This window comes from Larus michahellis, chromosome 4 (assembly GCF_964199755.1).
Source record: "Larus michahellis chromosome 4, bLarMic1.1, whole genome shotgun sequence".
Lineage (NCBI taxonomy): Eukaryota > Metazoa > Chordata > Aves > Charadriiformes > Laridae > Larus > Larus michahellis.
This window is the reverse complement of record NC_133899.1, coordinates 19,820,080-19,841,481: the sequence shown is the minus strand read 5'-3', so window position 1 is coordinate 19,841,481 and position 21,402 is coordinate 19,820,080. Positions and strand designations below refer to the sequence as shown.

Here is a 21,402-nt window from a genome sequence, read left to right as displayed (position 1 = left end):
ACTTTTTGGTCTGACTCAGCATAAGAAATACAAATGCCTAAACCCAGATCATGTTATTAGGCTCAAGAGGCAAATGTAAGGATAATATGAGATTGGACGACTTTAGAGTCTGTTAGCCTTACATTCTATTAGCATCCATAAGTAGTTAGATTTTTAAGAAGAAAATGGTGTTAGCACTTCCTGCCAGTGAAAACACTTGCTTCATTTAGTGGAGAAGTAATCATTATTCACGGCCATTTCTGATATTAAATAACAGTTCTACAGAACCAATAGATCACATTACAGAGTGACAGGAAATTACCTGTGCCTGAAGATTGCGTATCTTACCTTTTTTCCATTCAATATATTGTGTGTGCGTTTAGTAAATAGCTGTTCCTGTAGCTGTATGTGGTATCTCAGAATCAATCCTGACTACCTTTTTATTTCAGATTAAGAATGCTTGGACAAGATCATTCTGAATAGCAGCACAGTACAACATGCTAACGTCTCTAGCGATGCAGAACAACATTCCAGGTATGCTAATTACTAAGTGACTGAGGGCATAAGTGTTCCACTACAAGTTTCTTTAGCTAACACACCTGTAGTGGCTGCTACAGAGCAGGATAAAATCTTTTAATTCCTCATAAAATTAGTACAATCTTTCTGCTTTCAGCACAGTTAACCGGTCTCCTGATGTAAGGCCAGAAAATCAAGACTTCCTGTCACACTAAGCCCCAAGCTAGTGGCTCAATGCTTGTGTATTAAAGGAATTAGATAAGACTTGGAAGCTGCTCAAATCTGCTGAGCAGGGTTGTTTCACAAGATGAGAGATTGCAATTTGATCAGCTTTTCAGAGAGACTACAAGAACACGCTCCACTGAAGGAACAATTGTTAATATCATTGCCAAACTTTCAAAACTTTGTTAGTTCAGAGGCACAGAAAATTAAATCAGACTCCAAGCTATTTTTGTTGCGGAGGGAGCTGCCCTTATTATTTTAGTTACAGCAGATTATAACATTGGAAATGGACATATATCAACACAGAACTAAGAGAGCTAGAAATATAAGTATTTAGAAAATAATGTGATCCGCAAGACAGAAAAGACATTGTGATTTTTATCTATAAAATTATCAATAAATTAGAAACTATTGAAATTTAAGTCACAATCCTCTAACCTTCTTACGCAAAAGAATCGGTTCTATGGGTCTCAGCATTGAACTCCATGCACCATGAGCAGAGAGAGGCTACACCTCCATGGCCCACAGTCTTAGCCAAAAAACCAACAGATGGTTCCCCAGTGCCGCCCCGTGTTGAAAATACGTAACTACACAGGCAGATCCTTTTACGTAAGAGTATGCCATAGGAAAGAGCGTATGCCGTTTACGTGCAGAGCAACAGGTACCATCTGTAGCACAGCACATGCACAGCAAAGTACGGGTTTGTTTTTTTTCATCAGAGATCCTTCACTAAGAGATGCACATCTAAAGACTTTCTTTCATTACACTGCTGAATAGCAAATAGAGACATTGATCCTATAGTAATATTACATGCAATCCCTGCAAACGAGGTAGGAATGACAGTAGGTTTAGCTAAACAATAAAGAAAAATCACATAACTTTTGGCAGCAAATCATCCAAGCAGTATTTGTCATCGGTAATTTATTACTCAAGGAAGAGTATGTAAACAATGTATTTGATTTACCCAGTAGCAATTGAGGGGACAGATATGCTTGTGTAGATAAGGATTTTGGCTAGCAACAGTTTGTGTATGTACAAATAGCAACTTAGCGACAGCTGATTTAGAACAGGCCAAAGTCTCACCTTAAATTGTAACAAATCTGTACATTTACTGTTTGAAAGCTTGTACTATGAATAACAGGACATTAAAACTATATATGTTCATAATAATGTTGAGAAAAAATATTTTTAAGTTTTTCCATAATCTCTGAATAATTGTTATTCATATTCCTGTTTAGAGTCAGAATTACCTTAATTATCTCCACTATCTTAATTAGCACCTCTACTCTTATGAACCTAGTATGTCTTGTTGTACAAGAAAAGTATTTCACCATCTACTTGAATAGTTTCACAACTGCTGGAAACTTGTTCTGATTGTCTGTGATCATTCTGTTCGGGTAAGAAAGGTACCAACATGTAAGCATGTACTGATGCACGTACAACAGGTGCCTTGTAAGCACTCCTCCTATCACAAGTTCTAAAGCAGTTTTCCCTGAACATAAACAGAAAATCTTTTCTCTGTCCAGTTGTATAAAACTATCATTACTTGCTACTGAGCTGGGTAAGGGATATAGTTCTGTAATATTATTAGAAGACTGATTAACAACAATGCACACAGCAAAGAATATTCCAGATTTTCTATTTATAGTGCAAGGTACACATCTTTTATTATGTTCTGGAACTGATCCCAGGGTGGCTCTTCGCTAAGTTATTTTCCCTGGTGATAAAGAAGCACTGAGAGTGTTCTTACTTGCTACCTCCTGGGCTGCTGACACAAACAGTGTTTGCAAGAGCTTAGAAATGTCTGGTACGTGACTCTTCCTACATTGCACTTTCCTTTGAAGTAGTTGCAGAGCAGAGACATTATTAGCTGCTGCGCACCATCGTGAAATCCCATTTATATAGGACACCCTCCTGTAATCAAGGAGGCAGCATTTAGATCAGCTATGAACTAGCCCGTAATTCTCTGATCAAGGCAAAGTGTGCCACTTTCACGGTGTCATTAGGACCATTGAATTGAGCTGCTTGTAAGACGGCTATACCAATCCTGCAAACACTGCCTTGTTTCAAGGCTGAAGAACTAAGGGGTTTAGACTGGTAACTTCCTCCCTTTAGCATTAGCAGGCAAACAAGGTTACTAACATCAGTTCCCAGCGTCTCAGCAGATACATGATACTTGGTGATCATTATTCTACAAACTTAGTTGATAAACATCCAGGGGATCCTTCTAAAGACAAAATTAGAGAGGATTTTAAAAGACTTTTTGGTACAGCTACTTATACAAGTTATGCAATCTGGATTTCCCATGCATCAAGTACTCTGTAAATGTTACAGGCATGCTCCTACTGTGTGGAGGGGTGGATGCACTTTGAGCAGAGGCTTTTAGCACAAAGACTCTCAGCATCTTGTAGTGAAATTCTAATTCTCAAAATAAACATGCAAAAGCTGGAAATATCATTATCATTTACATTTAGCGGTCCAAAGATGTCTGAAAATGCTCAGTAGTAGTGTAAATTACAGACCATCCACCAGAGGGAAGCTCATGCATATATACAAAGAAAAATAAATAATCTGAAGGATGGATGAAATGCACCCTTAATATTTAATCCAAAGCAAATTCTATTAAAACTGTTTCTTTGCAGTAGCACAGAATTCTTGAGCTTGGAGAGTTTTCAGAAGTTATTTGAATCTAAAGATAACAGACAGTTTCCCATGTTAATAACGAACTGTTGCACTACATATAATATGCATGCACACAAAAAACATGATAGGTTTAGCCTTTTTTTTTTCTTTTTTAACACAGAAATGCAGCCTAATTTCACTGCTGTTAATAGAATTAGACCAGAGTTTATGAGGTCAGAAGTCCAACTGCATGTCCATACCTTAAGAGCCCCACCCATGTTTGGTCACTAGAATGAGTAAGGTACTGAGTTGTTTAGCATGTTATTGAACATACTACACTGCTTCCCTTTTTGGTGGAAATATTTGTTAAGTTTCCCATAAAATATGTTTACAACTAGTGTAAGTTTGACCAATAACAATCAGACACTTCTAGAGAATATTAAAGACAGCTTACAAACAATCTAAAGTTTTCACAGTAATCCAACAGTCACACAGAGCTTTTCAGAAACATGCTTCCTAGCTAGTGTTAGCGCTAATATCTGTGATATTAAGACTAATAGCCTGTCTTCAGAGTCTTACTCAAAGAAGTCTTAGCATTTCAACACCTGTCTGGGATCTTTTTTGGAACAGAAATCCCAGGCTGTTACTGCAATTCTGAGATTCATTTGTTTTCTTGTTTAAATGAAAGATACAGCCAGAGGCCATCTGGCAAGCAGACTTCGACTGTAGTGGAGAAACATGTTTCTGAAAAATGTAAGGACAGATGCTTCAGAAGCTCAACCAGATCCATTCACCGCTGGATTAGAACTATGCTAATACTGATACCAATCAACAGTTGTACAGACAACTTCTCTTTGCCACCAAAAGTAAAGTTTTAAGGAAGAAAGTCTTACAGAGGTGTCACCCAATGCTACAGGGACATGCAGGTTCTTTTAGTAGAATTCCTTGGCAAAATGAGGACTGGCCACAGGGCTGTCGTTACAGTTAGAGCTTTATTATGACATAAAAATTTTAATTATCAGTATAGCTTACTGTTATCTACAATTTCTAGTAGCTAGCATTTCTTATTGTTACACAGATTATTTTTTTTAGCAATTACCATAGCTTTCAGTTAAGCAGAACTTCTAGTAACCAGTATAGCTTTCTTATTATCTAGAGTCTTTAGTTACCTAGGCCTAATTACCTATAGTCATCTGTGCCCTCTGCAGATCAGGTCAATTCTTAATAATCAGCACACGATACAATAATCATAATCTAGATTCAGACTTTACCTTAAAGAACCTACCTGTCCCTGTAGCATTGGGTGACAAGAGGTACTGCGCATCTCTCCTTGATTATTTTTTTTTTTCAATAAATAAAAATCTGCAATTTAGTTCAAACTAGTTATGCCACTGGCAATAAATTAAGCCCTTCCGAAGTTACTTCTGGAGAAAATAATTATGTGTATAAAGGTCATTTTGTTAGAAGAAGAGACATTGCCCAGCACTTCCTTTCATTAGTGGATTTTTACAAGTGGTTTTCAGAAATTCCGTTTAGAATACAAACAACTGATTTGGGTTTTTCCCCCTACCCAATCTGTATTAAATGTAGTTAAAAATAAAAGGAACTGGAATCATGTATCTGATTAAATCCAAATTAAAATCTTTATTACACAAATAGTATTTTGACAATATAATACTTCAGTGGAGTTATTCTGGATTTGTTTTGATCTCATTATACTCTTATGAGATCAAAACCAACTAAGCTGATTTGGCAGTGGTGGTGTTGCAATCCTTTTCCATACTTTTCAACTTAATATTATGTACTACATTTGCCAGGTTTGTAAAATTCTACTTCAACATTTAGGGAAATAATCTGTATCACAGTCTTAAATCTAAGAGTGCAATCTATGCATAACTCCTTTTTTCTGTGCATCTTTTTAATGGAAACCACCCTTCCAGTTTTACTTCTGTGACTCAAACATTTCTGTTGGTGCTGCTGTTTTAGTTCCTCCTTTAACTTTTTAGAAATGGACTTTGAAAGGAGATGTTTTGACATCAGGATAACAAAATAGTTTCATATTCCTCGGCCAGACACTGAAGAACTTAGGATTCACACGAGATTTGAATACTGCATTGACTACCAAGTTTCCTAGGAGGTAAAGTCATAGTCCATTGCTGGCACAACAGGAGAACAACAATATATTTTCTCTCTGACACAGATCATTTCCTCCTGTAACCCTATATCCAGACTATTCTGATGGTTATTATTTGGCTAAGGAACTGCAGTTTTCCAGACCATTAGAAGTACAACTCCCACACACGTTATTGTGCCGGTACAGTCTTGCTATAGGACAAATGTTGATTTCCTTTATGCCAGCATCTTTCTAAAGCATGAATTTCTTTCTTTCTGCTGAATTTAAAAACATGACATGAAGGCAGTAAGCGCAATGATCTTTTATGCTTTGGAATGGAATTTCATATCTAACATATAATGCACATTTGTGGTTTATCTGCCAGCCCTCTTTTTCGGCTTTTATAAAATAAAATATGGAGTTATTAATGCAAACGAGTAGAATAGCAAACAGGGTTTCTTTCTCCTCATAGCTGTTGATTAGATCAGTAACTTTAACAAAGTAGCAAGCTTCTTTAAAACAGGACACTTTTGAAAGATCTAGAAAGAACAAAAAGCAAAGTCAGGTGCTACGCTGTATTTTTATTTTCGCTTTGTATGCAAAAACGCACGCTGTCTTCCTAAACAACAGGAACTGCCATATGTGGTCATATGTTCGTAAGAGTGAGAATTAGGATGTGAGCTCATATGCCATATTAGTCTACAGAATATCAGCTAGAGAACTTTCTCTTGAGTAGTTCACTAACAGCTTCCGAATAAAAACAGAGTGCAAAGCACTGAGGGTATTGGCGACTGATAAGAACTGAAGAATTTCCAGAATGAGTCAAGCTGAGGAAAGCAGTATCCACTCGACGTGGAATATTGTGAGGTCAGTAGTCTGCATAATACTGAGCTTGTCATTTATTATTGGGACCCCTGGAAATTGCATTGTCATCTGGACTGTTTGTACAAAAATGAAGCAAGTATCTCCTTCAGTCCTGCTGATCTTGAACCTGGCCATTGCAGATGTCCTTGTACTGATTACTTTACCAATTTGGATTTACTCCTTTGCTGACTCATGGATTTTTGGAGTCATCTTCTGCAAAATACTGGTTTTCATTATTTACTGCAGCATGTATGCTAGTATATTTCTAATTACAGCACTGAGCTTGGAGCGGTTACTGGCTGTGTACTACCCTTTCACAATTCAAAGATACAAAACAAAAGAGAAGATTTGTTTAATCATGTTCCTCATTTGGTTCCTGTCTATTGCTTTCGGCATTTCTGTCATTCCATTTCAAGAGACAGAAGCAGCAAATGGTGGACTACTATGCACGTGTCGCAACTACTCTTCTAGCAGACAAAAAGTGTCATATCTTTTGCTGGAGACTCTTGCAGGTTTTGTAATCCCTTTTTTAATTATTTGCACTTGTTATACATGCGTTGCAAGAAGAATAAGCAGAATGACTTACCAATCTAAGCAGCGATCAGAACGGCTCATTGCCAGCATTGTGGTGGCGTTCATTTTGTGCTGGTTCCCTCATCATCTCTTTAACGTCTTAGATATTATTTCAATTCAGATAGAACTCTCTAACGAGGAAATGTCTTTGGCACTGGATGAAATTGTGGGCAGAGGAGTGTACATCTCTGGAGCACTTGTATTCATCAGTAGCTGTATTAACCCTCTACTTTATGCTTTTGCTGCACGAAGATTTCAGAATCACCTGAGATTTGCCAAGATATCGAAGCTGTTTGAACAGATGAGTCAAACAGAGGAAGACAAGAAAAAAAGTTTGGTTGTAACCAAACGGGAAGAAACTTTAGTAAGCACAGAAAATCTCTAACAAGGAACATAGACTTGGTGAATAATCTGATTCTGTGTCATTCCTTCAGTAGTCCTTTCTCCTCATGCTCTCAGTTTCATTTACTAAGCAGACCAGGTAAAACTAGAAGTTACTGGGGTTTGGTTTGTGTGTTATGAAAGAATTGGCATTGGCAACCTAGTTCTGTTCCTAAGTTAGTATCCACATCACGAAATTTTCACTGGTGCTGAGAACTTCAGCAAGATGGCTATAAGCTCAAAGTGTAAGGAATACAACATTTTTACTTTCCATTAAAATTATTTGTGATTTCTAGAAAGTCTGTGTGCAGAAAAAAAAAAAAGGACTCTATCTGGAAAACAAAAGCTTTGAAAGTTTAAAACTAAGTTTTCCCTCAGAAAAAAAGTTAGATGCTCAGAAATCCTTATATAATCTAAAGTTTTAAGAGAGCACACCTAAATTCTTGATATAGTTAAAAATGGTTTTAAAGTATATTAATGACTCATAGAGCTCTTTTGGGTAGATGGAAAATATAAAGCTATTCTTATTTATTGCTTTATTTAGGTTTGAAAGTAATAAGGGCTGGTTACACAGTCGAGCTCATTTACTGAATTATCTTGTGTTAATAGGTTTTAAAAAGTAAAATGTGAAGTGTGACATGCCTCTTCAGGAAAAAACAGGAGGTACAAGAATTCTGTGTTGCATGGCAAACATAGTTACAGACTTCATGCTATATTTGATGTCAAATACATTGCATACTTCAGTGGCAATTAAACTATTGATATATTAAATATACATACTGTGAGTATCCTCAAAAAGTTTGATTCAGTTAAGCTTCCAAGATGTCTATTAAATTATTGAGGAATTGGATCAAGCTCTGGTGGGAGGGAAGGAGGGATCCTCAATACTATTTTTATGTGTAAGAAAATTATGGTAGTGGTACAAATAAAAGCATTATTTTTTTCTTCTCTTGTAGAATAGACTATACTTTGCCATAAGAGACCAATAAATTTAGCAGTTGCAGGGACCTTATTTTAGTTTTGTGAATGTGCGCAAACTCACTGTGGAAAAACTGCGTGGCATCAAGTGTTTGCTTTTGAAGGTTTTTTCTTTTTACTTCAGTTGTGCCTAAGATTTTTTATGCTTACTCTTGCTTATTTTGAAGTCAATGATTTGTAATAATATGTTGTTCTGGAGAGCTGCCAAATGGCTATGTTAGTCATCTTTACAAAGAAATTACAAATACTAACTATAACTTGATTTTCAAAATCTGATTATGTAACAAGCAAAAATATTTGAGTTGTATTAATTTAGCTTGTAAACTGAAATAAACATGGGGAAGTAAAATCCTTAACTGTTAATGGAAGACTATTTCTCTAAACTTTGCATATGCATTTTTTATTCCTGCTTGTTATGAAAAAGTCATTTTTTAATTCTCAATAGGAGAAAAGTCCACACCACAGAGGACTTTCCATCAATAGGGCTCCTTCACTAAAAATGAAAGTAAATAAAACTTCAGGAAGACTATGTTCGCAGCAAAAAGTAGCCGATAGAATCCCTTAGACTTTACCCCATCCACCTACCACTCTTTTTTCACCACACTAATGGCTCTTTAATTGCTATTAGTATATTCAATACAGCGATGTGGCATTATCTCACAATAAAAGCAGCAACTTTAGTTATCTGTTGCATAAAAAAATGTGAAGCCGTATTTCTCAATATATTCTTGAGACAGGAGTCACTCACTGTTCAACACCACCACAGAACAGATGAGGAGGTAAGCAGCACATGAACACTGTAACTGAACTGGAATTCTAGGCCACAAGCAGTCAAGCATTTCACAACTTACAGGCCGGGAAAAGACCCAGACAAACTTTAGTACAAGCTAACAAAACGTAATTTTCCTTTCTATCAGTCTGTGCCCTATATCTAGGTATAATAATTCTTATTAGGAACTGGGTTAAACCCCTAACCATCTCTCTGTGTGTATCATTTATGTCATAAACGAAGCAGTATTTTTGTGCTATTTGCTATTCAAGAAGCCTTTTGGGAGCATTGACTTAAGTGCCTTATGCTCAGCTATGCCTAACCCACAACAGACTATAAGGGGATCTAGTGGCCAGATACACAGTCTGTGCAATACTGCCTACTGCAGTGGTGTTTGGGGTTTGTTTGTTTTTAAATCAATAGATAAGGAACAGTGAGTCAGCCCTTTTTTCTCTTTTTATCCTGTCACTCACAGACAAGTGAACTTTGCTGCTCAGGCTGCGTCCTGCCTGGCATCCAGGAATCTTAAAAAGGGAAGTAGTAACATCCACAGACCGGTACATATATTCTAGGGAATAATAAAATTATTAGTCAAGGCAGTTTTGAATTGAAAGCTGTTATTCTGAGGATTCAGAATCATTTACTATCAGGTGCTGCTCTTCCACTGAAATTATAGTACTTTAAGTATAGAGACCTAAACTAAGTTAACTAAACAATGAGAATGTTTCTTATGTTTCTTTGGTCAACAGACCAAAAAGCAGCACAGTAGCTATATTCTACTTCTGTTCTTTGACAGCAGATAGCGTGAATTTTCTGCATCAAATGTGTTCTCACATTTTCTCCGCTGCTTTTTACTCACAACTGCAGTACTGAAGTACTTTTAAACCATGCAGTCCATCAAGGAGCTAGAACCATCCTCCTATGTTCAAATTAATGGTCTTGGACAGCTGCTTTCAGTAATCAGTCATCTTTTAAGAACTATGTTTCTTTTGAAGATGGTGTGAGGAATGATAAAAGATGCTAAAATGGTAACCTGAACTTATTTCACTTTTCTACAAAACAGCAGCCTTAGGTAATTTCACTTTTCTACAGAGCAAATAGAGTTAATTCTTGCAAACATTGGTATGCACAGACAAAAACATACCAATTTAATGTTTTTGGCCACACAGCCGTGATGTAACTGGGTCCATAAAAGTGTAGAAGTATAAGCTGATGGCATGGTTGACTGCTTCTTCCTTTAAGAGGTAAACGTCAGGCCTTTCAACATAGGAAGATTTACCACTTCATCTGTGCTAATGTGCTCTATTGCAAAACTACAGGAATTCAAATAGGCCCATTCAGCCAACAGACAGTGGATATTCTCATGTACTAAAGCGGAATGCCAGCCAAACTTAAGACCTGGCATAGATTTGGTCCAAAATGCTGCATCTTATGGTAGTGATGCTTCATGCTTCTTGTTGACTACATTACATCTCCATCTTATATTGAAAGACTGATAGAAAGCAAAGACTTTCCTTGATTGTTCAAGCTAGTTCAAAGCAGTACTTGGAGGTGAGAACAGTCTTAAAAGTAACTCTTGAGACACTCAGACCCTTCTGAGAAAAAATGAGGTTTCATCTGAGTTCCTCTTATTTTTCTTACTTCCTAACTCTTCTGACCTTGTTTATGAAGTCTGTCTCTGTGGTTTCAGTGTCCAGCTATTTACCATGACACAACAAGGAAGAAGGCTGGGCTGAGAAAGGGCTGCTTCGGTCACCTGAGTCAAGTTACCTCAGATTACAGTGAAGCACAGGGAACATTATGTGGAATCAATGCAACATTGCTTAGAACACTGAGTACTAGAAGGTGACCAGACGGTTTGAATTTCTCATGTTTGTAAAAATTAATAATCTTCTAACATTAACACTGAAGTCCTACCCTGCCTGAAACTTGATGTGAACATTCCATGGGTGTACATCAGGAATTTATTGCATTTACAGTAGTAGGATCATGCTGCATAAAGTGAATTCATGATATATGAAAAGGATTGAAAGAGAGCCTAAAGTATTTTTTGTTCATGCATAGCCAATATACAAGAAGGTGTTAAAAAACCCCACAAAGAACAAGTATCAGTCTTACACATTTTGTTGCCTGCTGACATCAAAAGTTTTCTATGACCATCATGGTAAAGTAGTTATTACAGAGGTCTGGATTAAAACAGTAGAGCTTTGTGGATATTAAGAGGCAACTTGTAATTTAAGAGGTAACACAAGGGAAAATCACAGAGATCATTGTTTGCAGGCAGAAATGAGGCAACTGCATCATATTTTTTTCTTTAACAAATATTTTTTGTTAATAGAATATTTTTTTCTTTAACAAAATCAGCAGAACATTGTTTAGGAAGAAGTAGAGCAAAAGTTAAGAGACATTTTAAAGACAGTTAAGACCGCAGTTATGGAACTCCTAGGATTTCTATTAACAGGACTAAAAGAAAGATTTGCTTGTAGGACTTAGGTGAAAGGGGTAAAGGAACCTGGACCTAACAGATGTCATGGAGACTACATAGACATGTAAACTCTTTCACATTCAAGCAAGAGTCTGATCCATAATAAATATTTTAGAAGATGCAGAATTAGAGAATATTAACAACGGTGTAATTTTTCTCTGGTTTTGTATCCTACAACTCTTGTATTACTCCATTTACTGTCTGTACAGGGAAAAGGAAAGAATAAAGAAAAAATTATGTTTAGTCAGAGCGGAAAAGCAAGTAAGAAATAAGACATCTAAGATTACTAAGAAGAATACGGCCTTAGAATGAAATTGAGAAGTTCAGTTACGAAAGCTGAGTATACAAAGAGAACAGAGAGGGAAGTGAGAAGTGTTCTGTTGCAAGGCAGTTTCAGGTTTTTGTGAATGCTTTCTTGTCAGATCAGTTAATCACTAAAAGAGTTCTGTATTAGAAAACTCCTCAGCTAGATTTCCACTGATTGTTGATAGGTTAGATGAAAAAAAAAATCCAATAAAACACAGTTTAGAGAGACATAACCGTGTCCTCTGAGAGGGTGAGTAGCTTATGCTACTCCTGTTAGCATCAAGAGTTGGGTGTGACCAGGGCTATGATGATGGCCACCAGGATTTCAGAAACTTTACAACACTGTTTACAATACTAAGAAAATTCTTGCACTGATAGGTATGGAGATAACAGTATCGTATACTATTTGGCTCCTTTCTGTCTTCTTTCCCCTTAAGTCAATTATTTTAAAAGTCATGCTGGTGGTTCTTAGTAAGGATTCAGCACTTTAAGTTGAAAAAAAGGTTCAGATGAGAAGAAAATTATTTTTATGGAATGTGTGAAGTCAGTGATTTAAGCGATAGAATTAATTGAAAGGCTGCTATAAAGTCTTTCAGTACATGCTCAACAGTCACAACTCTTAAATTAGGAAGATTATACATCTGCTACAACTGCAAAATCCACTTATCTTAATAGAAATCAGCTACCTGAACTGCATTTTGATTGCAAAGGTAACTGGTTACACTCCAATTTTGGCTGCAATTGTGTAAGTACTAATAATGTGTACAACTAAGCACATCACAATTTCCATTGGCTATTAACTAGAAAACAGTGCCAAGAGTACTGAAATGTCTAGAAACATACTGACATCCAATACAGTATAGCAAAGTGGGTGTTCAGAGGGTCTTAAATCAGAGGATTAATAGTCTGTACCGCTCTCAGTTGATCTTAAGATGAAAAATATGACTCCTCATTTTTGTATAGCAGACCAGTTCATGATGTATCACATTACATAAAAAATTAAGGGTTAATTGTTTTATTTCTCAGACAATTATGAATTTGAAGCACCATAGCCATTGACACCTTATGCTATGGCAAGATGTGGCAGTGTAGACAATCTAAAAATATGTTGCAGATTCCGTATCCTAACTGTACTATGTAACTCCAACAGTTATTGTAATATTAACACTCACTGTATATTTCCCTATTGAACTTGGTGAGTAGTATCAGAAACTTAGAAGTCATGGACTTTTTTTTAAACATGGTAACTAATGAATTATATTCTTGTCCATTAGACATAGAAATATATCCACGAACCTTCAGCTATGCTGTAAAAGTAAACATTATGTCGTTAAAACTGAAGGAAGAATTTAGCATAGCAATCTTCTTACATGCCCTGTCCTCTCCTGCCACCATGTGGCTCTTCCATTTAAAAAAGTTAGGCCTAATGATAATACTCAAAGTCACTGGAACAACTGGTGGGGTAGTTTGTTCATTGTTTCAGCTGTGAACCGTATTTTAAGGTTCAGGTCATTGAGACAGACAGGTTCACAAAAAACCACAACAGTGTATTAGGCATCCAAATCCTATTCATTTCAGAGTTATCTAGTTGGTTCTTTTCTTACTCTTCAGGAACGCAAGCCTGATTATTTCAAACATCGCATAGATTAGTCAGACCAAGAATTTTTGGCAGAATATAATTACCTCATGCCAGTTTGTGAAAAGCCTATACTGAAAATGACTTTTTTTTCCCCAAAAAAACATCAGTAAACATGTTGAGCTATATCCTGACTCTTGAACTTGAGTAGTTCGCACCTCATCCCAGGTGATAGTACTGATTTCTAGGCTCTTGGTAGTTTTGAGGTGCTCTCAAACAGTTTCAAAAGGTCTTGACTTCATTGATAAAATTAGGAATAGTTTTTGCAGTCTTAAAGATGTCCACAATAAGAAAGTCACAAAACCTTTGCCTTTAAGAAAAAAGGAGAACTGTTAAGAGTAAAACAAAATAGGATCAAAGAGATTTGATTCCAAATTCCCTTTTTCTCTATTGCAATATTTAGTTTCTGTATGTAATGCTGTCTGAGTCAGTCTATGAACAAGGCTTTGCTTAATCCTCTTACATTTGTCACATTGAATAGCGTTACACTAATCGATTAATCCTATTTTTAAAAAGATCAGAATCAGAAGAAACTGATTTTGCTGAAGAACTACTTGTAAGCTCTTCTAGGAAGAAGAGCTCATGAATTGAAGGGTTCTATGTATGTCTTTCCTTAAATATCCATTCTACCCTTCGACTTGCATTCTATATTACACTAGAAAACAGACAGTTTACATTACACACCTTGCTTTGCTTTGCTCTGTGATGACTAAAGTCACGTGAAAATCCAAGATTTTCTTTCTCTGTGGGTTCACACAGGGATCCTGTTGTTGTTATGCAGACAGGTCCAAGGGTCAAGCCAGGAAGTCTGTCTGTATGTCAGAGTCAGGATCAGGTCCATTGAGAGCAGCCAGCATCAGACACAGCCCAGCGATCACCAAGCAGGACCACAGTGGGTGGTCAAGGCTGAGGGCAAGCCATGAAGTCAGTCCATAGGTCAGGGCCTGTATCAGCAAGGTACATGGCCAAGTACAGCCATGAAGTCAAAACAGGCACTCTAACAACATAGCTCAGAGAGGGACTAGAGAGCCAGGCCTGAGTTTTTATGGACTCCAGGACCTATAAGCAGGGTCTGTGGTGTGGAGACCTCAGGTGGAGCTAATCAGGGTCATTAAGGGTTATTAGTGCACTCAGGGACCTGATAGATTCTCAGCAGCAATGGAAACACCAAAGAAAAAGAACAGGATAATCCAAATTATTCATGGAATAATGCTGATAAGCCTCTATTGCTATTTTATGTAATGGGTTAAGTTGGGCAACTTTCTATAAATAGGGGGAGCCTTAAAGAAAAAATGATGTTGTCTTTGCTTTTTAACATTTTAAGGTTGCTACTTTTTCACTGATATTTACATTCCTTCTAAATTTAGTATTGCATTTGAAGAAGAATTTTAATATAAGAACTTCAGAGTCTTCTTCTTATATCTAACCCTTTTTCTTTCTTAAAGTCTTGAAGTTTTGTCACAGTTTTTCTGTGTTTGAAAAACAGGGAGATATTTTACATCCTCTGAGGTACAGAAAATAAAGTCTCAACTGTTCACCATTGGAAATACCTGAAAATTCTATCAGTGAAGGAGCTACGAAAGCATACATTGTTCTGATCACAAAGATGTTATCACAAACTGCACCGAGAATTTCACCTGCTTTGGATCACTGAACTTTGACTGGAGTTAACCAGACGATTAAATAGCCCAATATTACCATAGGGTTGGCTAGGTGATATGATCTTTCATTTTATTTAGATGAATGCCATTCGTTGAATAAAGTTAAATATTTAGCATCCTGAGCACAAGAGCAAAAAAGAAAAAATGCTTGGAATGTGTTTGAAAACATACTGATGCATTTCCCAAGCATCAAATTCATATTGCATTAACTATAAAGTACATGTTTCATTGTTGCTATGTTATTCTACGCACAAAAATAGTTTTAGGCACACTGATAGTTTCACAGGGAGGTAGTGATGCTATTTTAATGTTCAAAATTACTGGTGTTATTCACAAGTATTAAACTATATCAAAGGGAAGGAAGCTAAGAATCCATAGAGCATTTTCCTGACATTTTTACCAACAGATGAGGGAGCTGCAGGAGGTGAGCAGGCCTCTAGCCTGAGCTGACCTGATAGCACGCTCTGTTTAACACTTTCCTCACACACCCGTTCCTCCTTACATTCAGGGACATAACACCCTTTTCTGTGCTTCAGCTGCTATTGTAGTTGCTTAGTTCCTAAATGCCTACAACAGCATGGAAACACCATTTCTGAAGGAGCTGAGACCCTTGGAGCTGCCCACACGGCTTCACCCTGTGCCAGACCCCCCAGCTCTGCAGTGGCGAGTTTGATTTCAGGTGTACTCATTTCTAGCTCTTTTTCAGCATGTCGGAGTAGCAGTGAGACAACAGCCAATAGATGCACCCCTGAAGTCCCACCTTGCCATTACTTTTTTTATGTGTAGGAGATGCCTTCTCATTTTCTATGTTTACAGTCAAAATTAAGCAAACAGAATGTGGCATTAATAAGCTTGGAAAATGAAGTTTCATACTTTCAGGCTAAGTGTAAACAGGCTTATTTTTCAGCTTAGCTGCTTTGGCCAAAACCGCTTCCTTTTCTTTCTCCTTCTTCCCCTTTCCACACACAAAGTAGCTCAGCATCATTCCTGTGTAAGGACAAGTACAGTGGTGTCTCTGATCCCTGCTACAGGCTATAACTGTGATGTGGAAACACGCCTGAGATCAGTATCTTTCTGAAAGTGGACTACAAAAAAAGAAAGGGAACCCGATTTGATTTGTCTGAATCAGGAGATAAAGATTAGCCTCTTAAACTAGCAACTTCCCATATTTTATTAATATTATAGTTTATTCAGTACTTCAAAGAGCTGTATTAAAGGAATAGTAATTACTAAAAAATCCAACGGCAGGAAAACCTAAGGATTTATCTCTTTTTCTATAACATCATGAACTGCTTTGAACAGTTAATTATCTGTGTCTAAAATCTGTCGTTTAAGCACTAACATTGGGTATGTAATTAACGATTACATGATCGCAAATAAACCAATACAGCATAAAAATATTTTTTCTCTAAGGAGGAAGGATTTTAACCTGTATAAAAAGAGGTTCAGGAAATGGAAAATTGCCTCTTTGCAGTGGTTGACAGAATTGAAGAGACTCCATTCGATTGACAAGAAAATAGGGAATGCCATAGTAAGAAAGGCAGTGAAAGAAACAGAAATATTTCTCTGCTAAATTTTTAACTGGCCTATGGAAACCAGGGCTGGAGGTGTTCATGGAAATTAGTAGCGTTGCGGGAATTTTAAAATGCTATAATTTTATGACCAGTTACACAAGCTAAGGCAATGATACGACGTAACCCTATCTACTGCCTCAGGGTATATGCTGGGGGTCAGGAGGGCACTGCTTTTAATGCCCTGGTATTACCTGTATCTCAGAAGAAGAATTTTGTTTGTGTTTTGTCTGGGTAGAATTCACATTTCTAGAAACTTTAGATCGTTGATGATTCTGGACAAAGAGTTCAGTTTTGTATTTAACGGAAAACTTTTCTGTAGAAATTCCATCATGCCTCAAAACACAAACCAAAGGTAAGAATGGGTTACAGATGCTGCCTTGACGACCTGCATGCAAGCAAAACCCCTCTGCACAACTGACAGAGGCTGTGCTATTTATGATCCTGGTCTGTGCTGTTATTAATCCCAGTTTACAGACAGGAAAATGGAAGGTGAAGGCAGGTACTCAAGGCTACACAACAAGTGTCAGGGTAAGAGTTAGAAAACTGCGATAATATATTACCATAGTTAACCATAGGTCTAACAAAATTATCAACATACAGCACAGGTAGGCAAAATACTTCAAAAATTTTATTATTAAAAGACTTTGCTGGCTTTTTATAGAATTGATATTTCAGGAAGTTGGACTTCTTAAACTAGTATGGAATTAAACTTAGTAGGGTTTTGCAAGTGCCTTCCTGGATTGAGTACAAGGGAGAAATAATAACAGAGAAATTTCCATTAAAATAATACATTAAAATTTAAAAATTAACATTTTCTCAGAGCATAGTTAGAATGAAAAAAGAGTTATACATATAAAGTATATATTAATTATATAAATAATTGCCTTTACAGACAAAGCTTCCCACATTTTAATTAAAGTACAAGTTTTGGCTTTTGGTTGTGGAAGTCTCTAAAGAAGTTTTAAACAAAAGCAAGGAATATGTAGTCACAAAGCAATCTCAAACAGCAATTTTTATCTGGAACAATCATTTTAAAGAAACTAAAAAATAACAGTCTTCAGACTGAACACCTACTCTTTAGGTATTTGATTTCAACATGTCTCAGAGGTCAGACTGGAATCCCAGGTTATTACTTCTTACATTTACACAGAAGATCATACATAAACAGTTGTTTATTTCCATCACATATAATCCCTCCTTTTCGTAATGAGCCCAGAGGCTATCTTAAGATGTCTTAGAAGCCAACAGAACAAAAGGAGTGTTTTTTATTCTAGTTTCAGACTAGAACTAAAAAGACATTGTAGACTCAGACTTGTAACAAATTGGAAATGCACTATGAAGCCTAACATTTTTCATTGATAAGACAAGCTTTGATTTTTAAAATTATTACTATATTAAAAACCTCTGTTGTATCGTCCCTGATTGTTACTTCCTGAAGGTATATTGTCTGGTATGCTGTATCATGATTTGTTGTTTTAACATCAGCCTTCTAAAATTATGTTTCAAATTGGTTATATATTTTCCATTCAGATGTAATGAGCACAATGGTACAGGACAGGTCTTTTGTAGATTAGTTTAATTTGGGGCAATTTACACTTCAGAGAAGCCAAAGAAGGTGAAGGCTACATCTCTTATGCATCCATCTTAAATGGATTTCCTTCTCAGTCTACAAGGTGTTTATCTCAAGTATATACTTTAGTTTCAGGTATTTTTCATGGACAGCTTTCTTCAGGAGTTCAAATGTTGTCTCCAAGTTGGACTGCCCATTATGAATCATTGCATTTAGAAAAAAACAATCCAATGGGAAGCTAAGTTTGCTGACCTATTATTCATGCCTTCACAGCTCTCCGTTTTTCACCCCGTTGTTCAGGACGTTGAACTGGGTGGATGCTGCAGATGACACATAGCTCTTTCGCTTAGCTTTCAGTTTTATGTAACACGCCTATCTCGTTGCCTCTGGCATTTATTCTTTTATAACCTACAATATTCACATATTCACTAGAATACAGAGAAGATGATACATATTTAGAAAAGATTTAATGAGCTAATCAATCGTTGTTTAACCTTTTGCTCAGTCAACACAAGGAACCAATGATATAATAACTATAATAATAACAGTTTGTGTTTGTGTGCACATATCTGTATATGTGCACATGCATTGTTGTATATATGGAGAGATTGCATATATAGTGTCATGGTTTTTTCACAGGATAAATAAACTGTTTTTACTAAAGTCAACCAAATATCTATGTTATAAAAGCAAGGAGAATCCCTAATTGTGCAAGGAGTTTGTTCCTGCATAACTGTTGCAGGCATTATTTACTCTCATTGACTTTAATGTGACCACTCCCAAGCTTAAGATTAAGTATGTGCTGAATGTTTAAATTTTCAGAGGAACCAGAATATAAAAGTCTTCTTAAACAGAGAGCTGGTTCCAAGGATATTTTTTTTTCTTTTGGAAGAATGTTCCTAATATGTATTTACCCTGGCCAGTGTTATTTCCGGTACCTACAACAGTTTCTTCACATGTGTAGTCTTTTGCCACCTGAGTATGTGTTTGAAATATGAGATGCATCTACTATCTAAAGATATTCAGATATTTTCCCAGAAGGAAAAAATTTTATACATTAAGAAAGAAGGGCCCAGCATGGTCACCTAGCCTGAATGTGTATATATTGTACACAAGTTCATATTGGCTAACAAAGTATCATAAAGTCCTCTTTTGAGTAGTAATAGCACATAATAAACTAGAGAAAGAACAGGTTGCAGACAGCTTCTGCAGAGCATGTGATCTGCTGCATGTTCGCACCCTAGCCTGCCCTGGGGTAGCTTCTTTGTACGTCTGTACCTATAGGCAGTAAAATATTTTTTTCCCCTTTTGCACAAACTTCATTTAATAGGTGCAAGCAGCCAGGATAGTAGAAATAGAAAAAAAATAGTATTTAACTGGCTAAATTTAGTCTGAATACCATACAAAGCCTTCATGACTTAGGTATAACAAAGTATATATAAGGTATATTAAACAAGCAGGGAAATTTTTAATATATAACCAAAGTCTCTATAAACAAGTAAACAGTGAACACCACTGAGAAACAAAATTTTGAAAATGCAGATTCAGATCTGTTTGCGTAATGTAAGGTTTTGAGATCAAAAATAAAACCCAACAGGCATAATGAGATTTGCAATAAAAAACACAAATGTGTAAATCTCATGGTAGCTGCCTCTTGAAAGCCTTTAATACTTCAAGTGCTATAATAAAAAAGCTGTGCTGTGGAGCAAAATAGGAAAGGAGAGACTGGCAGTTGAGGATATTACTAATTCTAATTTACTCAAACTTTTGGGGGCATTATTTTGTTAACAGGAATAGAATAGACAGGAGAATCTGAACATAGAAGTTTGAAAAGCTTAAGAATACTAATAGCTCCTATTCTATATACATGATGGCAGTGGCGCAGTTTTCGCCAGCTAACAAGGTATTTAACGAAGGTGGTTAAGTTACAAAACTGGCTCCCTATAACTTTGGGGGATGTCTTAAATTAAATTAAAAACCTGGTGCTTTCTAAAAGGACTTCTCTCTTGCCTCCACCCTTCTGTAACCCACTCTGCTCTTGGCTGCGTGATCCCACTGCTTACCTTGAGCCATCTCTATAAACTCATCTGACTGCAAGTTGTTCAACCTCATAAAACAGTAAAACAGTTATCCTTGACCACCTTCCAAAGGTGTACATTTTTACCATGTTAGTGAGTTTAATTGCCTGACCTTGAGATCAATCAGATAAACTCCAGAGGCAACACAACAAAGATGGGGGAGAAAAAAAGAAGCTAGAAAGGGCGGAAGGACTGGATGCCCCCCCTCCAAGAACTGTTAATTTGGCTTAGCCACTTGTCGCCCTCTGGACTCCCTAATTAACCTGTAGAAAGAAGTAGGTAGCTCCTGAAGCAATTTAGAGAAAGATCTTATTTGTCTATCATCGATATTAAAATATAAGGGGATTACTTTCACAATTTATCTTCTTAAACAAAAGGTTTAACTTTATGTTGTATAAATATCCCACCTTCATCTTCCTTCCTCCAAATCCAACCTCCAGAGCAAGCTGGAAAATATTCTGTGGCCCTCAATGACTTTTTTCCATCGTTAATCTTTTCTGTTTGGCATCTCTCATCTTTCTGGTGACATTTTCTCCTCAGTACTCCTTTTGTTTACATTTCTAGGCATGGGGCTTTTTTAATTTTCTTTTTTTTTTTTTTAATTTAACTCATTCACTCAATACTTTGTTTTATTTCCATGTGTGACTTTGCTTATAATTCTTCCCACTGCATCATTTGTATTAACAATATATCTTTTGTTCTGATTATTGCTCCTCTTCTAGCTATATAGTTGTATTTACATTCTGCAGTTGCTTTGGCTTTTGAATTTTCTGCTATGAATGCTATTTTCTATTTGACAATATTGTTCTCTCTACAATGGCTTACTTTCTCTATAATGTTTAATTTGGGGTATTTTTCCAATTTTATATTTCTTTCTATTTCAGACTTTTTTTCCAGCAAAAAAGGCAGGAGGTTGTAGCAAAGCAAGACGTCGGTAGCAAATAGGAAAAAAGCCTCAGGAAAAGTAAGAGACAACACTTTTTATCAAGCTGAACTTGTTCACTCATTTGTTTAACCCCTGCCAAATAGGATGAGTCAGAGATTTGACTTTTTCCTGGTGCTATGGATCTAGCCA

At 36.5% G+C, this 21,402-nt stretch overlaps 1 protein-coding gene and 1 long non-coding RNA gene across 2 annotated transcripts in view; both read left to right on the top strand.

The window, feature by feature from the left end:
* Window positions 1-441: 441 nt before the first annotated feature.
* LOC141741945 (uncharacterized) overlaps window positions 442-21,402 on the top strand; it is a 41,082-nt gene continuing 20,121 nt past the window's right edge. Inside the window, exons 1-2 of the long non-coding RNA XR_012586543.1 lie at window positions 442-513; window positions 21,212-21,291. This is a non-coding gene — a long non-coding RNA (uncharacterized LOC141741945). The remainder of the gene's footprint in view (window positions 514-21,211; window positions 21,292-21,402) is intronic.
* Window positions 6,171-8,594, top strand: LOC141743154 (leukotriene B4 receptor 1-like). Its single transcript, XM_074586873.1, has one exon. The coding sequence runs from the start codon at window positions 6,270-6,272 to the stop codon at window positions 7,272-7,274; it is 1,005 nt and encodes a 334-aa protein (XP_074442974.1). The 5' UTR covers window positions 6,171-6,269; the 3' UTR covers window positions 7,275-8,594.